Here is a 23,013-nt window from a genome sequence, read left to right as displayed (position 1 = left end):
CTTAATTTTGCTGTGAAAGTACATTTGCTTGGTGATGGAGCAATAATCTCTCAGCTTTACAGAATGCATTGCATAACATCGCTAGCTGCTTGTACGCCAAGTTTCCTGATTTCCACTTTATAGCGTCTTTGTAGACGAAGTATATCTCGAATATGGAAGGAACCTAGCTAGTAGCCATCTTAGTCTTCCGAACCGGTGCACGTCATGTGACGTTCCTAAACACGCAACAATAATACATACGTCACTACACTACACATTTTTATGCAGAATTGTGATTTGAAATATTTTACCTTCATCTAATTCTATATCTGGTGACGAGCTTTTTTTTACATGTTTTGCATACCCACAAACCTAGCGATACCCACAAACCTTTCTAAAATTATTTTCAGAACGAACACCATACTCTGATGCATTGGGTGATATCTAGATTACAACTCAACTACGAGCTTATTTGGTGAATTCACTTTGGCGAGGATTTATAATGCAGCCGTGATATTAATTTCAAGATTTGTTAACACATGAAAACACCAATTGATTTGGAAGCAAGCAAAAATTAATCTAAGAAAAATATAGATGTTACAAAGACCTCAAAAAGTCATGCATTGGTCCACATTCTTTGAAGAGTTTTAGTCAAGATTGTTTTAGCTTATTTGTGTATGGTATTTTTCAGTATATTGAATGAAAAGGCATCCACTTCTGACAACTGAAGATAGAAAACCTTGGCAAATTCTTGAACTCTATAAATATCAGTTGCAGCTTTTTTGGCGAACTTTTTTGATAGGAAAATAGAAACTTAGTCTTTTTTAACAGCTCAAGGTTACTGTCCACTGTTTTGACGTTTCTTGTATCGGTTAAAATACGATATGCGATTTAATTCTCTTGCTACTGAACGTATGACCAGCGACCATTCACAATAAGACCCATATTTACCAACAACGATCTAGCAAACTGTGTATTATAAACGGCTGCGCAACCTGCACATTTTGCGACTATAATTTAAAAAACCGGCCTATTATCGTACTGCATGAAAATACAAAACATAGTCAATTTCTCAAGACAACTGCGCTAAGCATGCCGGTTGCTCAAGAGCCTTTAAACATGATGGGAAATCTGTACAATATAATTGTAATTAATCAGTTTTGCAATAGCAATTTCATCCACGACGCTTCTGAGATGCACGAAAAACGCCTATACCTTGTAACATCACGCAACTTGAAGGTGAAAGACAAAGACCGCCGTTCTGTTTAGTGAATATCTTGAATGTTTCGCGTTTTATCGCGTGACAAGTTACAAAACAGTATATCGCACAGGGAGCCTGTTGAGCCCTCTTTGATTCATCATTGATTTTCGATTTTTGAATTGTGACGCAGGTTGCATTTTCGTCATTTGGCAGTGTGTAGATAAAGCATATCGCAAAACAACACATCGTGCAAGAAACACGATGCAAATACAAAATGCTTTTCTTTAACCCAATAATCAATTCAGAGTATGCTAATTTTGCCAGCGCCTATTGTTCATCGAAAGTTCTACGTCACAATTCAATGCTCAATGTTACCAGAGATTCATACAAAAACTTTACAATACTTTCCCAAATTGATTACCATTGGTTTTCTCAATAAATCACGAGCGAAAGGGATCTTAATAATTATTCAGCATTCATATTGCTGCACGCTGCAAACCAAACTTACGCGTTCTGTAGCCCTTGGCCATTGTTCCTATACTCACGCCAACTTTCCTTTTCAAAAATACAATTATCGCTCAGAAGCAGAATGCCTGTTTATTCTCATTGCAATATATTCTTTAGAATACAACAATAGATTTTTAACTTAATTTTTCTTTGGAGGGTAAAACTACGCAATTATGGTAAAACTTCCAATTAAGTACTTGAATATTAATAGGCATTGTCGACAGGTGCGTTACTCTTCCATGCAGATATAATTAAAACTTTTGTTAATACCTATACTTATTTGTTTCTATCAGCGGCGGAATTAAAGACATTTTCGTCTACGTATTTATGTTGCTGAGAGGACATTTGCTTTCTTTCTCTGCATATGGAACTTCAATAGCCAAATGTGCCAAGGATCTACCCTGCAATGAAGTCGTCAACATAGGAACAAGCGCATGCATGTAAAAAATATGTCGCGTTTTCTTGAACTTTTTGTCTTGAACTTATAAAATGCGCCCTCTAGCGATGGCAGTTGGGTTAGTAGCAGGTGTATGAATTACTCTGGTACAGGATGACGTCGTGATGACCTGTCGAATCAAACTTTTGTTTTCATAAAGATAGAAGTTCTTTTCGCTGACGGTACATCAATAAAGTTGCTCTGGTTTGAAAGGCTGCTTTCTCATTTTCCCGGTATCTTCGGATACCTTTATCAATTTTACTTTTTTTGATTCAATCGAGGATTATCTGAAGATTTCAACATTTGAATAACTGTCTACGATGTGAACACCTTCAACCCGGAAAATGTTGGCAAATCTTTGCTTTTGAAGGTAACTATACATATCACACCATGTACATAAAGACCATAAATAAGAACAACGATACCAAAAATCTTCTTATGATGCCTGGAACACAAATGCCTTGATAAATGTGGATGAATAAAGTTAGGAATGTCTTTACTGCAAGTAATGCCTCTGTTTGATCGACTTTGTTATTACAAGCCATCATTACTGCATCACGTTTTGCAACAAAAGTATTCAAGGTTGGGGTAGCTAATCTTTTTTAATAAAATTTAATTAGTAATTAAAAAACTTTTTTAAACATTCTGTTCTGTGTCGTATAACTTTCCGTCTTTGTAACATCTGAAACGTTTTTAAATTAATAGTTTTTATCTATGTTGCAGCTAATTTAGCATTATTTTTCTAGTAAACATGAATGGTTTATTGGTATAAACTACTGCAAACTGAACAGTATTGGTCCGGGATTCAAAGAGGTCAAGTTTACAACGCCTCTTTGTGATGGAAATCTCCTTATAGTTATGTTTTCAAATTCAACATTACAGCCCAATAGAAGTTATGACGACTTTTTCAAAAATTGCCCAAACACTTTGGCGTGGAGGTTGCTTTTGCTGGATTGTCAGTCATACGTCTACGCTATAGCTGTTGCTCTTGTTATATTGCCCACAATAATATCGAATGTTTTATTATTCATTGGTATGATGAACACAGGACAGTTCAAGTCATCTTGTAATTTGTACATTTTTGTCTCGTCAATTATTGGAGTTCTAAGTGGCTTGACTGGATTCCCAATGTACGTCGTTCTTTTTACTTTGTATCGCAAAGAAAGATTCTGTATACTCGAGAAACTTGCGGTTTGTACTGCACAATTCAATGGTCACATGATAGGGTATGCAATACTTGCACTGGCAATAGATCGCTACTTCAGTGTCAGGCCAGACTTAGCAATGCTTTCTTTTGCCAGGCAGGTCCAATCGAAGCTTGTATCCCGCTTTGTCGTTGCTATTTTTTCCGTCTTGTCATTCCTGCATGGCCTTGTCTCTGTCGACTACTTTACGGTGACAAAAAACCTTTACGGTAAAATCATAATGATGACTGTGAATGTATTGATCGTATTTGTTGTTTACGCCGCGTATCTCAAGCTTTATCACGACATTAGAGTGCACAATAACTCTTTTAGGAAAGCGTTTCAAACTTCAGAGACTTACAGAATTACCACAAAATTTAACTCAAGAACACCAAGGTATTTACGCGAGTTTATCAAAACAATATCAATTATATTGGTGACTGGAATGATATGCTATGCTCCATACATTGCGATGGACTTTTGGACAGGATGGTATACATTTGTAAAGAAAATACCATCCCCACGGACAGTTCGTTTTATCTACTATCTAAGCTCGGTTTGTGTGTTCCTAAATGCATCAATAAACGCTATGCTGTTTTTGTACAGAAACCAGAAAGCTTGGTTATATGTAAAACATCTGTGCTTGTTATCGAAAAGACATAGAACTCAAAGTCAGGAATCCATCCCAATGAGTTTTTATGGAGTAGAGCGAAATGTGGCCGAAATGGAAAATCATCATCACCATACATACTTTATGAGGCATTCCGATGCTTCACTGTGTGAATCTCCGAAATCAACGCCAATATTAAAGCGGGCTGCTTTCATCGTAGACAATAACTCTCCCCAGTCCCCTAGGTTCGCATGTGCTCGTGTTTAGTACAAATCAACTGAATTGCTTGTCGCAGAATTAGACTTTGCCTTTGAGACTTTACGATCTTTATTTAAAGTTTTTACAATTTTTAGCTACGCAAAAGCTGAATTAGGATTGTCTGGATAGCTGAGTATCAGAGCTCAATTCCTGTCGGTAAGGAAAGATAAGAACAGAGGGGGTATAACAGAAAAAATAATACTGCAATTGTAAATAATTTTGAATATTTATCATGCTAGAATGATAGGAATGAAGATGATGACGATACTTAACTAATGAAGAAAAAAGACCGAAAATGAATCAACCCTCCTACCTTCAAAGTAAGGGGTGCTGCGACCAATGTTCTTCCTCTAAAGGGACATTTTGGTGAACCATTCTCATTAGAATTTTGTTTTTATAATTTTTCACGTCCTTTCATTGTTCACCCATAATACGCATTTAAATGCTCCGAAAGGGGCTTTGGCCGGTGTGATTTGATAAACTAAGACGTAGTCAAGTGACCATTCTATCACAATCAATGAATTGCTAGGCAACATAACATAGCAAAGTTGAGATATTGGTTACACATAAGGGCTAATCACTCTAAATAAAAATTAACATGAAATAAGAAACATTCTATCTGACTTGCATTTCATTTTTTTTCTTTATAAAAGCAATTTTGCTATTCTTTGGTTGTTCGAGCCAGACGATCTATAATGTTTTCATTTATTTTAAACTGTTCAGCAACATATGTTGAAAAACAAACTTCGAAGTTGTCTTAAGGGACTGAAAATGTGCATAAGACCTTGTAAGACTTGTCTTAGGCCCGCTCATGCTGTCTATATTTCGATAGCGCACATTAAACAGTCCTTGCAAGCGACCTTGACTTGCTCTGTGGCACTGTTTCGTTTTTCAACTTCTGTATAGTTGCCTTCAGTTTTGCGTTTAGAGATAATATTTTTTTTCAGCTGAGAATAATTTTGCTTAACGGAATTAAGCTCATCTCCTTGAATCTCTACGCCAACTTGCAGATGCTTTCACAAAATGTATTTTCCATACAACTGCACGAAAATTTCATATCTTCTTTTCATAGCTAAATCTACTAAGAAGGTTTCCTTGAAACTTTGGTAATCGTCTGCTGAACCGTTTTGCTGTCTGCATTTTCAGACATAAAGTATGCAGTATGCCTATAAATAGCAATACTTTCAACATAAAGTTTAGGCTAAATTATTACGAAAACCAGTTTAATCAAATGCGAACACTAGCTGCATATCTTTTGCTTGCCAAGAAAATTGTAACAGTCGTGTCCCCCCTCCTGAAAACGACCCGCTACTTGCAGTTTTACGTAGTAACTACTCATTGACATACTTTTTTTTACAAACTCGCCCAGAGTGTGCAATTTTCCTGCCATCGTTTTACAATAATGTATCATTCCTTTAGCATTTTCTGTGCAATTCTTGTCAATATTTTATTACATGCAGCAATACCTTTACCCTACTCTGCTTCAAATTCAACAGTCACGCGCAAGCAAAAAATTAGATTGTTCGGGAGAAGAATCTTCAAAACGGTTCTGCTAGCTTTTCCTTATCTTAACGCTATGGCTTCAATAAAAGAAATAGGTTCTTTTCTAGATGTGTCTACAGCTAACGCTGAAATTTTTTTAGTGAACTATTGAATCAGAACTTCTTAACTTGCTGGCTGTTCCGGTTCAACCTTTACCAAACCAAGGCAAAGTTTTAGTGATCTCTGTGCGTCTATGTGTTGAACCCCCGTTTTGAGAAATTTTAAATATACTGCAATAGAAAAAGTTATTTTTCATATAAATCTTCTACAGTAATAAATCAGTCATCTCAGCTCTCCCAATTGACGCAACCTGGCATAAATCATCACCAAAAACCTTATCGGAGATTTCCAGAGAGTATGACGTCGTGAGAATTGAATCTCTAGCTTGCCCCCCGGAATCGATAGAAAGCGGTGCCCCTTCTGAAGTGTTGTCCATGCCCCTAGGTACCACCATGAAAAGTTTGGTGCTTTGTTCCAGTCTGTCACAATCTGACCAAAAATTAGAGTTAAGCGTCTGGACTAAGTTCAAAATGCCGACTCACAGTGACCACGGGCCTAAGCCCACCAATTTCAAAGTCGAAATTATGAGGTGAAGGGGCTTGGAAACGTTATGTTATGGCAGGAAAATTCATTCGTCATTCCTTCGACTTTCGGTTTTAAGAAGATTTAATGGTTGGTTTGCTGTTTTGAGGGGGACAATTCAGCAAAACTTTGAATCATTGCTTCAAAACAATTTTGTAAAAGATTCTCTGAATATTCATGAAAGATGACCACAAAGTTTCCCTTTATTGAAGAAACGTGAACGAAAAATGTTAAAATTTGAAGCAAACAAAGCTTCTTTCGCATGAAAAATGATAACTGAAAAAGTTATGTTAGCAGTGCACTTTAATTTTAAAGTTTCAATACTGACACAAGGTGAGTTGCTCTACATTTGATGTTAATGCCTTGTTTATCTTAACTTCGGATTTGTTCATTATATAAGAACATGACAATCAAGAAATTAAATTAAAACGTTCAACGTTTATTATGCTTTTGAAATTAATGAAAAGAATCTTCTACACCAAAAGCGTCTACGTTATTTAGCAAGCAAACAATCATTAAATGACAGTTTTAGAAATTGTTCACCTGATATCACTTTTAGTACACTAAAGCCTGATATCTCAGCCAAAATGATCTTCTCGGTAATATATTTAAAGTCAGAACAAAGGTGCACGTATTAAGTTTCAAGTTTAATGAAATTATCTTATACTTCTTAAATATCATCTGTACTTTGAGGCATTTTTACATGTAACTCTCGCAAATAATTTCCAGAAATTTTCTGAAGCGCCGGTCCAACGTTTCCCTGACTTTTAACCCACAAAACAGTAAGGTAATCCTTCAAAGTTTTTTCATACAAAAGCCATTGGAATTACGCAAAAAATTTCGTGGCGAAAGCGTTTGTTTCAAAAAGCCCTTAGCGCTGAACTTCTGTTTTAAAAACAAGTCGGTTTAGGCCCTTTGGTTCTGTGAGCCGCACTTTCCTTTCAAAAATGCAATTTCGCTCAGAAGCAGAATGCCTATTTATTCTCATTGGAAAATAATATTTCTTATATAAAGATAGATTTTTAGCTTAACTATTCATTGGAGTGAATAACTATGCAATTATAGTAAAACTTTCAATTAAGTACTTAAATATCAATTGGCGTTGTCGACAGGCGCGTTACTCTTCCAAGCTGATATAATTTAAACTTTTTTTAATACTTATACTTATTTGTTTTTATTAGCGGCGGAACTAAAGACATTTTCGTCTACGTATTTATGTTGCTGAGAGGACACTTGCTTTCTTTCTTTGTGTATGGAACTTAGTTAGCCCATTGTGCAAGGATCTACCCTGCAATAAAGTCGTCAACATAGGAACTAGCGCACGTAAAAAATATGTCGTGTTTTCTTGAACTTACTTTAAGATCCGCCCTCTTGCGACGGCAATTGGGTTGAAAGCAGGTGTATGAATTATTCAGGTACAGGATGCCGCCCTTTTTGGCAAAAAAAGTGAATAAGAAAAGAGAATTGGCATTCATAAATCATTTACGCTTTCAGGTGTGATTGTGACTTGAATAGTATGTAGTACCTATTATTTTCTGACTTCAATGTGAGTATCAGTAAAGTACGTAGTCCTTTTTATTAAAATCGCGTCACCTACGCATGACGTCGTGATGACCTGTCGAATCAAATTTTTGTTTTCTCAAAGTTACAGTTATTTTCGCTGACTGTACGCCATCAAAGTTGCTCTGGTTTGAAAGGCTGCTTTCACAATTTCCCGGCATTTTCAGATACCTTTATCAATTTTACTTTTTTTGATTCAATCGAGGATTATCTGAAGATTTCAACATTTGAATAACTGTCTACGATGTGAACACCTTCAACCCGGAAAATGTTGGCAAATCTTTGCTTTTGAAGGTAACTATACATATCACACCATGTACATAAAAAACCAAAAATCAGAACAACGATACCAAAAATCTTCTTATGATGCCTGGAAAACAAATGCCTTGATAAATGTGGATGATTAAAGTTAGGAATGTCTTTACTGCAAGTAATGCCTCTGTTTGATCGACTTTGTTATTACAAGCCATCATTACTGCATCAAGTTTTGCAACAAAAGTATTCAAGGTTGGGGTAGCTAATCTTTTTTAATAAAATTTAATTAGTAATTAAAACTTTTTTAAACATTTTGTTCTGTGTCGTATAACTTTCCGTCTTTGTAACATCTGAAACGTTTTTAAATTTATAATTTTTCTCTATGTAGAGGCTAATTTAGCATTATTTTTCTAGTAAACATGAATGGTTCATTGGTATAACTACAGCAAGCTGAACAGTATTGATTTAGGATTCAAAGAGGTCAAGTTTACAACGCCTCTTTTTGAAGGAAGCCTCCTAAGTTATGTTTTCAAATTCAACATTACAGTCCAACAGAAGTTATGGCGACTTTTTCAAAAATTGCCCAAACACTTTGGCGTGGAGGTTGCTCTTGCTGGATTGTCAGTCATACGTCTACGCTATAGCTGTTGCTCTTGTTATATTGCCCACAATAATATCGAATGTTTTATTATTCATTGGTATGATGAACACAGGACAGTTCAAGTCATCATGTAATTTGTACATTTTTGTCTCGTCAATTATTGGAGTTCTAAGTGGCTTGACTGGATTTCCAATGTACGTCGTGCTTTTCACTTTGTATCGCAAAGAAAGATTCTGTATACTCGAGAAACTTGCGGTTTGTACTGCACAATTCAATGGTCACATGATAGGGTATGCAATACTTGCACTGGCAATAGATCGTTACTTCAGTGTCAGGCCAGACTTAGCAATGCTTTCTTTTGCCAGGCAGGTCCAATCGAAGCTTGTATCCCGCTTTGTCGTTGCTATATTTTCCGTCTTGTCATTCCTGCATGGCCTTGTCTCTGTCGACTACTTTACGGTGACAAAAAACCTTTACGGTAAAATCATAATGATGACTGTAAATGTCTTGATCGTATTTGTTGTTTACGCCGCGTATCTCAAGCTTTATCACGACATTAGAGTGCACAATAACTCTTTTAGGAAAGCGTTTCAAACTTCAGAGACTTACAGAGTTACCACAAAGTTTAACTCAAGAACACCAAGGTATTTACGCGAGTTTATCAAAACAATATCAATTATATTGGTGACTGGAATGATATGCTATGCTCCATACATTGCGATGGACTTTTGGACAGGATGGTATACATTTGTAAAGAAAATACCATCCCCACGGACAGTTCGTTTTATCTACTATCTAAGCTCAGTCTGTGTGTTCCTAAATGCATCGATAAACGCTATGCTGTTTTGGTACAGAAACCAGAAAGCTTGGTTATATGTAAAACATCTGTTCTTGTTATCGAAAAGACATAGAACTCAAAGTCAGGAATCCATCCCAATGAGTTTTTGTGGAGTAGAGCGAAATGTGGCCGAAATGGAAAGTCATCATCACCATACATACTTTATGAGGCATTCTGACGCTTCACTGTGTGAATCTCCGAAATCAACGCCAATATTAAAGCGGGCTGCTTTCATCGTAGACAATAACTCTCCCCAGTCCCCTAGGTTCGCATGTGCTCGTGTTTAGTACAAATCAACTGAATTGCTTGTCGCAGAATTAGACTTTGCCTTTGAGACTCTACTATCTTTCTTCTTTTTTTAAAGTTTATACAATTTCTAGCTACGCAAAAGCTGAATTAGGATTGTTTGGGTAGATGAGTATCAGAGCTCAATTCCTTTCGGTAAGGAAATATAAGAACAAAGGGGGTATAACAGAAATAATAATACTGCAATTGTAAATAATTTTAAATATTTATCATGCTAGAATGATAAGAATGACGATGCTTAACTTATGAAATAAAAACACCCAAAATGAATCAGCCCTCCTACCTACAAAGTAAGGGATGCTACGATCAATATTCTGCTTCTAAAGTGCCATCTCTAAGGCATTTATTGCTGAGTTTCCTCTCAACTACAATTTATCTCCGAGTTAAGATTTAATGATAGCATTATTTTTCTGGGTAATCAAGGGCATATTTCTAAACGTTTTCAATGATTTTTTGCTTTATGCAATAAGAATGGAAATAAATAAATCTAACAGAAGAAAGGGTACCGATAATGATATATCCGTTAATTATATGTTCTTCACAACAGGCTACATCTATATCCTTTGAAAACAACGGATCAAAATTACCTTCAAATAGAGGATAAACATTTTGAAAGTTTCACTTTAAAGCGATATGTAGCTCTATCTAGGAAAATCTTCATTGCACTTCCTTTTTCGAAATACATTCTTACACAAGAAAAGTGTTCAAATTATCAATAAAGCTGATGACATTCAATAAATTATTATTTTTTTAAATCTGGATATTTAAAATCTAAATTGGAAACAAAACTGTGTCTTTCCAGCATCAAAACTTTTTCTTAATCTTTCGTGCGAATATCGTTCCATTTTTCGTTAATTTGATTACATTTTCCAATGCAATGCTTATTCTTATCATATTCATGCTTCCATATAATAACTTCAGTGGTCTTTCTTTTGTAAACAGTGTTTAAGAATTTATAACGTGATGGTAAAGATGATCTTATTACGTATCTCTTACGTATATTTTGATCCTCACACTGTAAAGTATACTCGGTTCGTAATATATCGATGTTGGTCAAATCATCAATCCATCTGCAGAGTTCCCATTTAACGCTACACCTGTGATGATATAACCATAGAAAATCATACGAGGCTTGAGCATCAATGCATCTTACATTCACGTGTACACTCCCCCCTTTCATCTAGGCAAGACAAAAGATACTTCGTTTGTTTTTGTTTCCTTTTTGTACTTTTCCCGCCAAAATTTTGATGCAGCGCAGGCGCATCAATGACACGCGCCAAAGGAGGAACATTGGAGAACGCCATGATGAGGAGACGATGTTACAGTCATGCACCCACGTCAACCAAAGCTCTATGAGGTAATATCAACTATGTTAAAACACATAACATCTTTTTTATCTCTCAAGAAAATCCAATATTGAGACTGCTTGCTTGAAGCCCCGAAGTTTGGCAAAACTGACGCTTTCCCCGATAGGAAAGATGGATGGCCTATTTGATTTTCAAAATCAATTACCCTTATTTACAATGATCTATCATTCTCCATTTGACTCGACTAAAAATGAATTGAATAGAATGAATGAAATATAATTATGTTATAGAATCCCACGAACATTTTTCAAGGCTCTAAGTTTCCCGAGAAATTACTTTTCAGCCAGAAAGATGCGCGCGGGATCTGTTGCATGTCCATGAAAATTGCGCATTTGCAAATAAAACAGATACAATGTTTGTGCGGCTGAGACTAATAACCATAAAAACACAGTATGTAAATTTTGGGTATACATTTCAGAGAAAGACATTGGCAACATCATTAGTGGTAACAAAAACAATATAGCAAATATAAAGATTTTTCATATTTCCTAAAAATAAGAACAAGAAAAACCCAACCAGATGAGTATTGTTTCCGTAAACCAAAATTTGCTCAAACTTTGAAAACTTTGTGTATGGTTATGAATTAGATCATCCTGTTCCATGTGTATTTTACTCCCAGAAATGATAAAAATACCCTTCACATGTTTGCTGCTATTTGGCATATGTGTGTACAAAAACCAGCCTCATGTGTACCCAAGCAACAAGTAATGACGATTTAGACAATCTGCAACATTGAGTGTCTTCAAATTCAAATTTCATTAGAAGCATCAATTATTAAGTACAAACAAGAGAGGTTTTACATTTAAAGAAGAACCCTGTGCATCTTGATGAATCATTTCAAAAGAAATTGCAGGGCTACAATTGCGGCTGACAATTGATGTGGGTTGGGGATCCCTGGCACAAGGCAGAAATTCCAATCCAGCTTTTCAGCGCTGTCTGTTGTTTAAAGTTTCTCTCCATGCTATAATAATGTATTTTTTAATCATGCCAAATGTTTTTCAAGTAAGAAATATTAAAATTCACCATTTATCAAACGATAGAGCCTTTTTTTCCTTTTTGTAATGAAATAGGCCTACTGAAAACTGATAAACTGTTAAATTTAATGAAAGTTGTACTGAGCAAACTTATGAACCAAGCTAGTGCTTCTGAGTCCCAACTTTGAAAATATGTAACTTGCTTATCTAACCGCATTTCTCCATGATTTTTTCATACATTCAAAAAACATACTTAACAAGTTACTGTAATACCTTAACTACATGCTACTTTACATACACTACAAAGGCAACACCCCTGGGACCATCATCTCTGTCTACACCAGGGATATAACATAGAGGGGAAAAATGCATGTTTTTAATTACAAATACTTAAAGATATGAGAGGGGGTTGGTCTATGAGAAGTAAACTTTAATTGAAGTGTTTGGTTTCAAAAAGATACTCTTTTGTGAGATTTTAAATCAGCTTCTTAGCTTCCAAGAGCAAATCTTCATTTCCATAAAAAAGGATTCATTTCCATAATCCGAATCATGGAAAAGTATCCATACTTTGGATTGAATATTGCCAGGTCAGGTTACATGTATGTTTTTGGCTATGCGTAAAGCTGCTAATGACAGAACATTATCAGTTGCAGCCTATGAACATTATCAGTTGCAAAGGTACTTAAGCTGCAAGCTTAAATGTTGCTTGCATTGGTATATACATGACTGTTCAGTTGCCTGATGATCCATTAAGCAAAAAATTTTGAGTAGCAATTTAGAATACTCCTGTTCTATACATCAAAAGCATTTATAGCCTTGCCTATAGGACATCAAGCACTTTGTGACAGGCTTGTAACCAGTAATTTTTATGACTTAAAGTATACTTATTTAAGAAATTATTTACATTGCGTACTAGGTTTGAATGCAAGAGATCCTGGCTGCAAAATAGTACAATGTGCTCTCATTTATCCAAACTTCAGTTTTGAGAATCTTGCTTATCGGAACATTGTTTTAGGTGTGATGTTCATTTTACTTCTTGAGTTATCTTCTTAATATCTCTTATTATATACTGAATCTATCTGTGAGATCAATGAATGTGTGTGTCAGTTATTATCTTAGCAGAATTTTCTATTCACTTCCTTTTCGTACCAGAGAAAGCAAATCGTTCTAATCTATTTGATGCCATACGATATACCATGGTACTACTGAAAGCAAAAATGATTTAAACTCTTTCTCATGAGATGTCTTTTGTGTGATTTCCTAACCAAAATCTTATCCTCTATCCTCCGAACTTTTGGTTTATCAAAACAGCGCTTCTTGCATTTCATCCCGAGATTTTAGGATGAACACGGATGTACTATACTGTCAATGTAAAGCATAGCTGTGGGCATATGCAAGTTTTCTAGTGTATATGTATAGTGAAATCTGTATATACTTTTAAGTTTGTCACTTATGTTCTGGTGTTCCTATTTCCAAATAGGTTTTTCATATTCTTATTTTATTTTACCTCATATGCCAAGAATGAGGTAAAATGATCTTATCGAGCCTCTCTTCTCAGCTATTTGCCACATCTTCATTAACTTGTTGCCTTTCAGTTTGTTTTTACTTTGAATCAAACTACTAAATTTACCACCCATGTGTAAAGGTCTTTTGTTTCTCATGCCACTTTCTGATATATTAGGGGTGCTGCCTTTGTGTTGAGTAAAACGTTGCTAACCCGGAAAATCTTGCAAAGCTTATAGAGATACCATTTACAGTGGACCACTCCTCCACATCTGTATTATGATTATTATCAGTACATTAAGAAAGCTTATGATTGAGATTGTACATCAAGGACTGAGAGGTACTCAATTTACAGGTTTTCCAGGATTGCTTTATTCACCCAGTAAGGGAGGCTGTAGAAAACCTTTTTGTAGAGCCTAGCTGGTAATGGGCTATATAGGGCAATTCCATTAATACATATCTTCATTTATGCTAATTTCTAAAACAAACAATTCACTGGCCCTCTAGGTTAAAACCCACTACTGCCATAAAGGCAGGGTGGGTTTCACTAGAAATTTTTTTCAACTCTTCCTGTATCAATCCTTGAATATAGAAGGGGCACTTTTACCCCCTTGTTCTCTTGGTAATTGCGATTTCTGACCTTGGGTCCATTATGTTTGCCTTTTCAAAAGCTTATAACTTACCCACTTGTGGACACTCAAAAAACCTGAAAAGACATTTTGAAGGTCTCAGTGCCTTTTCAAGGTGCTTTTCTGACTTGTTTGAAAATGTTTTCAAAAGATTTCTCATACCTATCACATCTAACATCATTAAAAACTTAAAAATTGACCAATTGAATCCAATTTTGAATTCCAATGGATTCCAAGAGAGTATATGGGAGTAGCTAGTGAGAATGTTTCAACAAGGATGAGGTAAGCTGAACCCCAGAAAGACAAGAATTCTGTTAAAATTCCTATGAAAAGATAAGAGTATTATTAACCTTGATTTCAAAATTAGTTACTGTCCCTCTGCAGGAGTCACATGATGAAACAAATTACTTGCACTCCTGTGAGATTTCGATGTATGTTCCTATGACTATTGCTAGAAAGGGGGAGCCTGAAGTGTAAGGGGTTGAAATCTTTTCTACCCAGATTTTTATAAGAAACAAGCTAAATATATAACATAGTATGATTTACCTGTATAACTAGTGAAATTTTGTTCAAAGGTTGAGAGAATAGCTGGAAGACGGACCACACAAGGAAAAGAAGAATTTTTGGTTCATTGGAAAGGTTATGAATCATTAGAAGCAACATGGGAGCCCAGTGAAAACCTTTCATTTTGCAAGGATATTGTGAGCAGATTTGTTTCAAGAATTATTCCAATACCAGGTATTTTGCAAGCTACCTTTTTTAGAATGATACCACAAAACAGAACAAGATTAAAGTGACTCGTTTTATGCTACAAGTTAGAAAAATGTAGGCATTATTTATATCATTGAAAGACCTTCTATCCTTGCTGGGTTTTCAAAGAATTTTAGCAAACAGAATCGCATAGAAGGTATTGAAAAACCTATTTTCATTAGAAGACATATTTGTCACGGATTGGAAAGCATTTGCAAAAGTGACCTTGAACCTGCTCCAAGGCCTATATACAATGTCTGCTAAAACTGCTGGGAACACAGAGCAGCATGAGTTTTGAATTTTTCATTTCTTTTCCTGATTGCTACTACCTCTGAAAATCATGCCCTTTTCCCCATGAAAAATTTTTGATCATTCGTACAAGTTACATTTAAAAACACACTTTTTTCTTCTTTATCATTTAATAATTACCAAGTATATGAGAGTGTTTCAAGACACATTTTTATAAAATATTAGTATATATTTATTGGTATAGATTTAACCTAATTGCCCATCATTGATCAGGTGTCTTAAAGTTGTTGTAAGAAGAAGTTTGTAGAATTCTCTCAAAAAAATACAAAATTACAACTTAAAAGCACCTATGCAAAACATTGATTCATAATTTGTAATTAAGAGTTGACCCATTTTTTTAAATATATTGAAAATTATTTTATATTGTTGAAAGAAGTTGCGAAAATATTCAGATTTGTTGAGTTTCATTTTAATTTTTTGTGTTTTAAAATTCACAACACAGATGACTACACAAACAAATACCAAGAACTATAGGTTTATAGAAGATGGGAAGAAAAATTCATTTATATATATGTAAATGGCTTTGAAAATAGCAAACATTACACAACATATTACTAAAAGCTTGTGTCCTATGGAATAAGTCCTTTATTCCAAATCTTGTCAAACATGCATTATAGAAAGTAAGTTAATCAATAAATGAAATAGCTATAATAATGCACTAACTTTTCCCAATTCTGCTCAGGTGGAATTCCTTGTAATATTTCGGACTTGATACAAAACAGAAAGAAGACCGTTGGTGTTCAGATGCTGTTGACAAAAACTGGGAAAATTAGAAAAAGCAGAGGAGCTATGAACAACGAAATAAAACGAAAGTCAAACAAAATCTCAAGGAGAAAATCAAAACTGACCGAAACGGAAAAGCTTATCTGTGATACACTGTTGCATGAATCAAAGAGCATGTCAGCCCCCGGCTCCTTGGTTAATGGACTGCTTGACTTTTCGCATCAGGAAAACATGTCCCTCAGCAGACGAAACAATGTCAGTGAGCTGGTCAACGAAATCATTGATAACCCCAGAAAGCGAAAATCCGATAAGTTTCCGTTAGAGAACTTTTTTAGAGAAGAAAAGAGAAGTAGTTTTGGTCTGAACGGAATTCGTTCTTTCGGCAATAATAACCAGATTTCTAAGAATCTGCTTCGTGATGCTGGAGAAGGTGATTGTGTCATATGCCAAAAAATAGATAGATACATGAAAATTACATTAAACAACACCGCCCATCACAACGTGCTCACCCTAAACGTAAGCTGTGGTTCTAATTTTGTTTCTTTATTAATTATTTTTCTACTTTATCGAAAGTCGGACACTTACTAAACCTGAATATTTCTTTGACCCCGATCAAGGTCTGACTTGACGGAATTAAACGGCGAAGAAGATTTGAGAGATGCAAAACAATAAATATGTAGAGATGTAAGGTGATACTTAAAAATAGAATGGTAACAAAGTAAGGAATGCTTACGTTATATGAAAACATATGCCGAATCAGTAGTAGTAATTTGAAACAGTTTGACATTTTGTGGTGTCTGGAAACTATTAATGCGTTTCTAACAACTTTTGCCAATCCCTATCTTCTTGGCTCATCGGCCATATAATTTATGTTTATTATCTTGCATTTTATCTAGCATTATTCAAAGAAAGAAAATTTTTGCATATATTTGCCTGTTTCAAAGTAAGAATAACCTGAAATCATTATATACTGCTTCCTGAATTGTAGATGATGGAAACTATAACAAATTGTCTAAACAAAGCCGAATGTGATCCAAGTATTAGTGCTATATTACTCAAAAACAATGGCGATCATTTCTGTAGTGGTATTGACTATTCGGAGCTTATCGATTGCAAGGACAAGCAGGCTTACAAAGCAAAAGCAAATGAGCTGTGTTCCGCTATACGGTACGTTGCCTTTCAATTTTGGTCCATGTTATAGCCTCTTTTAGAAGTTGACACTTACCTGGATTTCTTATCAGGAAGCCTCTTCGCAAACCGCTTTTTAAAGAGATTTTAATAGGTGACGTCTCATAATTTTTGGAATTATTGAATGTTGACCTCATACAGGGTTTATTTTAAGGAATTTTCATCACTGCACGAATCAGCGTTGAAATATATTTTGGGGGCAAAAATGGTGTCGGCATCTAATTTGTATTACTTCCAGGCTTTCAAAAATTAAAAGATTTGTATGAAATGATCTCATCACTCTCATAAAAATATTTTTGGGCTTGAGGATCAGATGATTACACAAGTAAGGTCATCTTCCAGGGCCATCGTGAGGCAAGCTTTGTTGAGAAGAGGGGGAGGGGAGGGGGGAGTTGGGGATTTGTTGCTGACACTGCAATTAGTTTTTATTAGTCTTATTCTGTGGTATGTAATTCACAATACCTATTTACATGACAATCACTGTCAGAGCAGTAGATCGGAGGAAGCACTGGATGTAGTTACTACTCGAGGTGGCAGCGAGGCGGCCACCAAAGGAAAGAAATTTTTTTGGAATTTTGTTGCTTTCAGGTCGCTGGAAAACGCACTCTTTGAAGCACTTTTTACTTATGCAAACTTACTTTTGAGTTAATATCCACAGCTTGAAATCTATTGTAACAGAATGTAAAACAAAACATCAGTATCGTATCGAATAAGATTAAAGACTGTTGTTTGGTTTGTTAATTATGTGGCCTACACTTACAACAATAAACCTCAGGCCTTACATGGTAAAAACACTCGCTGCCAAACTTTTTTTTATGGTTGCTGCTCACTACTGTTGGAAAAAAGTAACTATTATAAGGACATATGTTCTCGAGAATACAGTAATTTAGCTTTTTCATTTTTGTCATTGATCCAGTTTTCTGATTGTCATTGACCCAAAACGCTTATTTATTATATAGAAAACAAATGAATTTAGGGTTATAGCTCATCCTGTCACTTTTTATTTGCTGGTTGGCTAAGCAGTGATTTTGAGATTAAGGACCCAGTTAAAGGACCCTTCATCACCGCACAAATGTGCCTTTCATCACTGCGCAAATTGGTCATCACTGCATTTTAAATTCCTCCCTGAACCCATAAACTCAAAGAGCATCTTCAAGCACCTCTAATTGTGCAAAATCGGTTTAATGAGTTACGAATTGGCTAAGATATGGCAACATGAGCACATTCTCTTTCCCAATCCAACCTCTGCAATTTGGTCTCTGATCAAAACTTTAGGCTTCTTTTATTAATAGCATTGTCCCCTGAAACATTCATTGTCGCGCGAGTAGCCCCTTTTGCCAGGCTTCACTGATCAACTTTTAACAGAGAAGCGCATGTAAGAACCCGTGACCCTAGAATGAACCCGTGACCCTAGAATGAACCCGTGACCCTAGAATCCCAACATGCACTTTGAAACTAAAGCAAGACCGAAGAATCGTCTGGCTTTTCAAAAATGTTTTTCTCGTGTTACTGGGAGTTACAAAAGTAGTATTGTTACTGGGAGTAACTTGTGTACTATTTTGCCTTACAGAACGCTGACCGAAACGCTTATTCATTTTCCGAAGCCCATTATGACGGCTGTGAATGGTGCTTGTCTCGAATACGGCGTCGCTCTTGTGATTCTCAGCGACTTAACATTTACCTCTAGTAAGGTGAGTGGTACATGCTTTTATTCTGACGGTTTAAAGTCAGGTTTTCAGGGACGTGAGACATTTTTTTAAAGTGGAGTGCATGGAAATTCGGGACCAGCGTGATTGCAGCCATTTATCGACCGATAATAACCTCCCAAGAAGGGGTTCTTACACTTTTTTCAATAGCTGGTCGGTATAGTGTTCAGTTGGTCGCCAAAGTCGTCCATTGGTTTGTGAAATTGCATGGCGAAAGTTAAAAAGTAGATTGTTTTTAAGTTAATCTTCATCGGTTTCAATTGTCTAGAGGTACATGCATTTTTGCATTTCTCTAAATTGCTGGAGACAAGCCCCTGGCGCTCTTAATCTTTTTCTGTGTGTTTTGTGAATAAAGAAATTACAGGAATTTGCTACACCGATGCTGTTTTTCTAAAGTAGAATAAGAATATTCTGTTTTTTTCTGTAATTGTTAATTAATGCAGTATGAAAGTTATAAACACATTTAAGCTAGTATCTTTATTAAATATGTATATTCTTGTTATCATAACTTGTAAGCCATAGATATCATGGCAGACATGTCCTTGTATCTGTTCTCTGACGACGTGTTCCGTCTTTCGCAATTTTAGACCAACTTCCAAGTGACATTCACAAAGCTAAACCTAACTCCAGTTGGTTGTCTCTCATATCTTCTACCGAAAATGGTTGGCCCTTCTATGGTACGTCTTCCTTTTTTTAGCACAAGTAGAAAATTCTCATCAAACACACTAATACTAATCTATGATTAATTCCCTTTCAAGTAATGATGCGACATGATGTTTGTTATAAACCAAATTTGGGTACTTTGTTTCCTAATGACTGGAAAAGCTTTAACGCCAATACACTAGTATTGCTTTAACGCCATTCCCTTATCAAAAGCAGTGGCGGAAATTCATTTTTCAGGTTGGGGGGGGGGCAATGCCCACAAAAACAAGCAAATTTGCCGACAAATGACATAATTTACCGACAAAAGCGTGTTTTAATCGACAATTTAGCAAAACCTGGGAGGCACTTGGACCCCCCCCCCCTCTCCATGTAGTAGGACGCTCCCCAGATCACATGACCTTTATAATCACGTGACAAGTATTATTTACTCCGAAGCTTTGTAAAGCGGAGTTCAGTTATCTTCGTATCCTCGTTCAGATAAGTTATAAATCTTGAATGATTATCAAGATATGAAAATGTAAAGAGTGTGTTTCCTTGCTCTACCATCTCAATAATATAAATAGAAGCACCTCTCACATCCACACCGCCGCAATTTCCGCCACTGATTCAGTGTTATCTTTCGTAAAGAAACAACAATTTGTTTTTAACTTACATAGCCAAGACTTTGATGGTATATTTTTATCCATGCATCGTTGCTCGGTGGTTTGCTGAATTGATTTATAGAAAAATTCATGTTTTTCTTTTTTCACTGCCAAGGCAAACGCGATGCTTTTACTTGGGGAGAGCTTTCGTGCTACTGCTGCCTATGATAGGGGACTTATCAACGATATTTACGGGGTACATTCGTTTGAAGAAGATATCAATAAACGAATCAAGAATCTTGCTGCTGGCCAGACTCAGGTATGATTTTCATCATTCTTTTACGTAGTTTGCAATATCTGACGCACTTATCACTCCACTCTAAACTTCAGACATTACAGTGAGTCAATTTACCGATAACCAATATTGTTCTCAATTGATGACGTCACAAACAATTATTTTTAACAATTTTGAATTTGAATCTCATAAACTGAAAAAGCACCATGAAATACGGGCTGTGATATGGTCACATGAGCACAGGCTCTTTCTCCATCAAGCCCTTGTAATTTGGTCTCTTTTCATAACTTTATCTTTATTTCTTATTTGGTCTCTGGTTTCTGTTCACCAGTGACGTCACTTTTAAGAACCCTATTGCAAATAATAAGCATGAAGTGACTCTGTTTTGAAATCCCATGAAATGCTCTGTTTTTTATCTATTTTCAATAAAGCTAATTGAGTCCGGGAAACAAATTTTGAGGAACTTTAAAGCTTGTTTCTATCAACACTCTTACACCAATTAATTAGTGTTTGCTTTTCTAAATATAACCATTTAAGGTGACTGTGTTGGATTATTACTTGCGTTCTTACGCTTAAAGCGTGGTCCACCATGCAATTTAGTAATGAATGTTTTGGGATGAATGTTTTGTTCTATTAGCTGTGCGCAAAAAATTTCTGTGACATTGACAACGACTCCCGAAGAACGCTCTTCATTTTTCAGCGTCCTTTTCAGGTTTGTACTTTGCTGTCCTCTTGGCAGACAACCACCAATAGTCAGACTATTTTGTCCATCAGTTTATTCTGGTAAACCGTAAAAACCAGACCAACCCTACGTTGGTCATATTTAATTTGATAAATTTTTGTATTCGTATTTTTCAATTAAAAACCGTATATACAATCTCTTAGAGGACAAAAATTAAGAAACCATAGTTCTGATCGCCCTTAACCTTTAGAAACTGTCCAAAAATGATTTATAAAGACAATATGGAAATTGTTCTTTTTGATGAATAGGTGCTTATTTCTGTTTGGGAAAAAGATCTTCTTGCAACTGGTGATGTGTTCTGTTTTATATTATGTTACGTTTTTGTTTGCTATTTTTTTAAGTATCTAATTGAATCAACAAATAGAATATGAACATGAGCCTGACAATAGTTTATAACCCAGTTTTTTTCGTATTCTAGGTAATGGAGGAGACAAAAAGGATTTTGCGAAGTTTAGATGTAGACATGCTTAGAAAAACGTGTGATACAGAAATGGAAGGTTACAGCAAATGCATTTTATCAGATAACTGCCAAAGGAAAATCACTCAAGAATGGACAGCCACGATCAATCTCTATAGTTCTGCTTGAAAAACTAAAGTATACGTATTTTATTAATGATTTCACTGCGCAAACTGATATCAGTCAATGCACTATGACTCAAAGCAAGTTGCAAAGTGCTTTCGTATGCTTGTTTCTAAAAGAATTTGTATTCTAAGTAATACATGTCTTAGGCGATAATACGTATAAAATATTATATATCTTGAAAGTGCATTATCTGTGTTGTCATATACAACATGCTGTCATAAACTCTAAGTGGACATGGCAATGTTAAGTGTGTAGAAAGACATCAGCATGTCACTAGGCGGCAAAAACATTGTTGCTTAGAACTGTGAACTAAATCGAACTCCAGTAACTGTTAAGTAGTTTTTTCTCAAAGGGAATTTTCATTTTTGCCAATGCTACAGAGTAACTGATGTTTGTCTTGAAAGTTTAATGTGTACAAATACTGATTGTCGCACGCCCTAAGTGAAAATGGTAATACTAACTGCTATTGGTCTATTTCTGGAAATAACCAATGTTGCAAATAATCTGCTTTTGAAAAATGATTAAGTTTGTTGCTAGGTGGCAATAAAGTGCTCCTTTGCCCTTTTTAGGCAGATAAATAAAAGTTGGGCTTTTCGAAATGTTTGCATGCTCTGCCTATTCGTAAATGATTGTTTATGTTGCCAATGAACAGTTTAAGATAATATTAGAATTTTACATATGACCATTTTTCACCAATGGTGTTTTTGGTCCTCCTTGGAACACCTGATGGGTTGCGACCAATACTTTATGGTGTTTTTATTTTGTAAAATCCACTTCCTGCTCGTAACAGGTTGTTTACAGAGGCAGCGACTTCGAAAAGCTTGGTATTGGTACAGTTGTTGTAGCAATGTTTTAAAGATGGCGGCATATTTTTGACGGCAACATAATATTTTAATTTTTTTCTGTTCTTTTTTATAAGTCATTATTGTTTTAGGCTTACTTCTAACTTTGATGGAAAAGTTTTAATCAGTGATATTAATTATTATGTATTGAATTCAATAGAAATCGATGTCTTTATCTTTTGAGTCATCTTTGATGCGTATTCATGGACAAAAACCTGCCACCGAGGCAGGTGCTTCATGCATTTCAGCATGGACGTTTGATAGAGGAGAATATACAGGTTTTTGATTTGCTTTGGTGT

The 23,013-nt window shown here is 35.5% G+C and overlaps 1 protein-coding gene across 2 annotated transcripts; it reads left to right on the top strand.

The window, feature by feature from the left end:
* The first annotated feature begins 107 nt into the window (after positions 1–107).
* LOC135690637 (chromodomain Y-like protein 2) lies at positions 108–22,877 on the top strand. Of its 2 annotated transcripts, XM_065208240.2 has the most exons (8): positions 11,072–11,216; positions 14,908–15,070; positions 16,074–16,630; positions 17,103–17,281; positions 18,873–18,993; positions 19,596–19,685; positions 20,428–20,571; positions 21,708–22,877. In XM_065208240.2, exons 1-8 carry the CDS (start codon positions 11,187–11,189, stop codon positions 21,873–21,875), a joined length of 1,452 nt encoding a protein of 483 aa, XP_065064312.1. In that variant the 5' UTR covers positions 11,072–11,186; the 3' UTR covers positions 21,876–22,877. The 2 variants fall into 2 exon arrangements, 1 of the variants encoding a protein (XP_065064312.1); XR_016145297.1 differs by lacking the exons at positions 16,074–16,630; positions 17,103–17,281; positions 18,873–18,993; ... (1 more) ...; positions 20,428–20,571; positions 21,708–22,877 and adding exons at positions 108–2,493; positions 2,870–8,153; positions 13,117–13,215 and having other exon boundaries at positions 8,529–11,216; positions 14,908–15,041.
* Positions 22,878–23,013: the final 136 nt, after the last annotated feature.

Source organism: Rhopilema esculentum, chromosome 4, assembly GCF_057945365.1.
Source record: "Rhopilema esculentum isolate cy_ngs chromosome 4, ASM5794536v1, whole genome shotgun sequence".
NCBI classification, from domain to species: domain Eukaryota; kingdom Metazoa; phylum Cnidaria; class Scyphozoa; order Rhizostomeae; family Rhizostomatidae; genus Rhopilema; species Rhopilema esculentum.
Note: the sequence above shows the minus strand (reverse complement) of the source record. Positions and strands in the feature narration are given on the sequence as shown.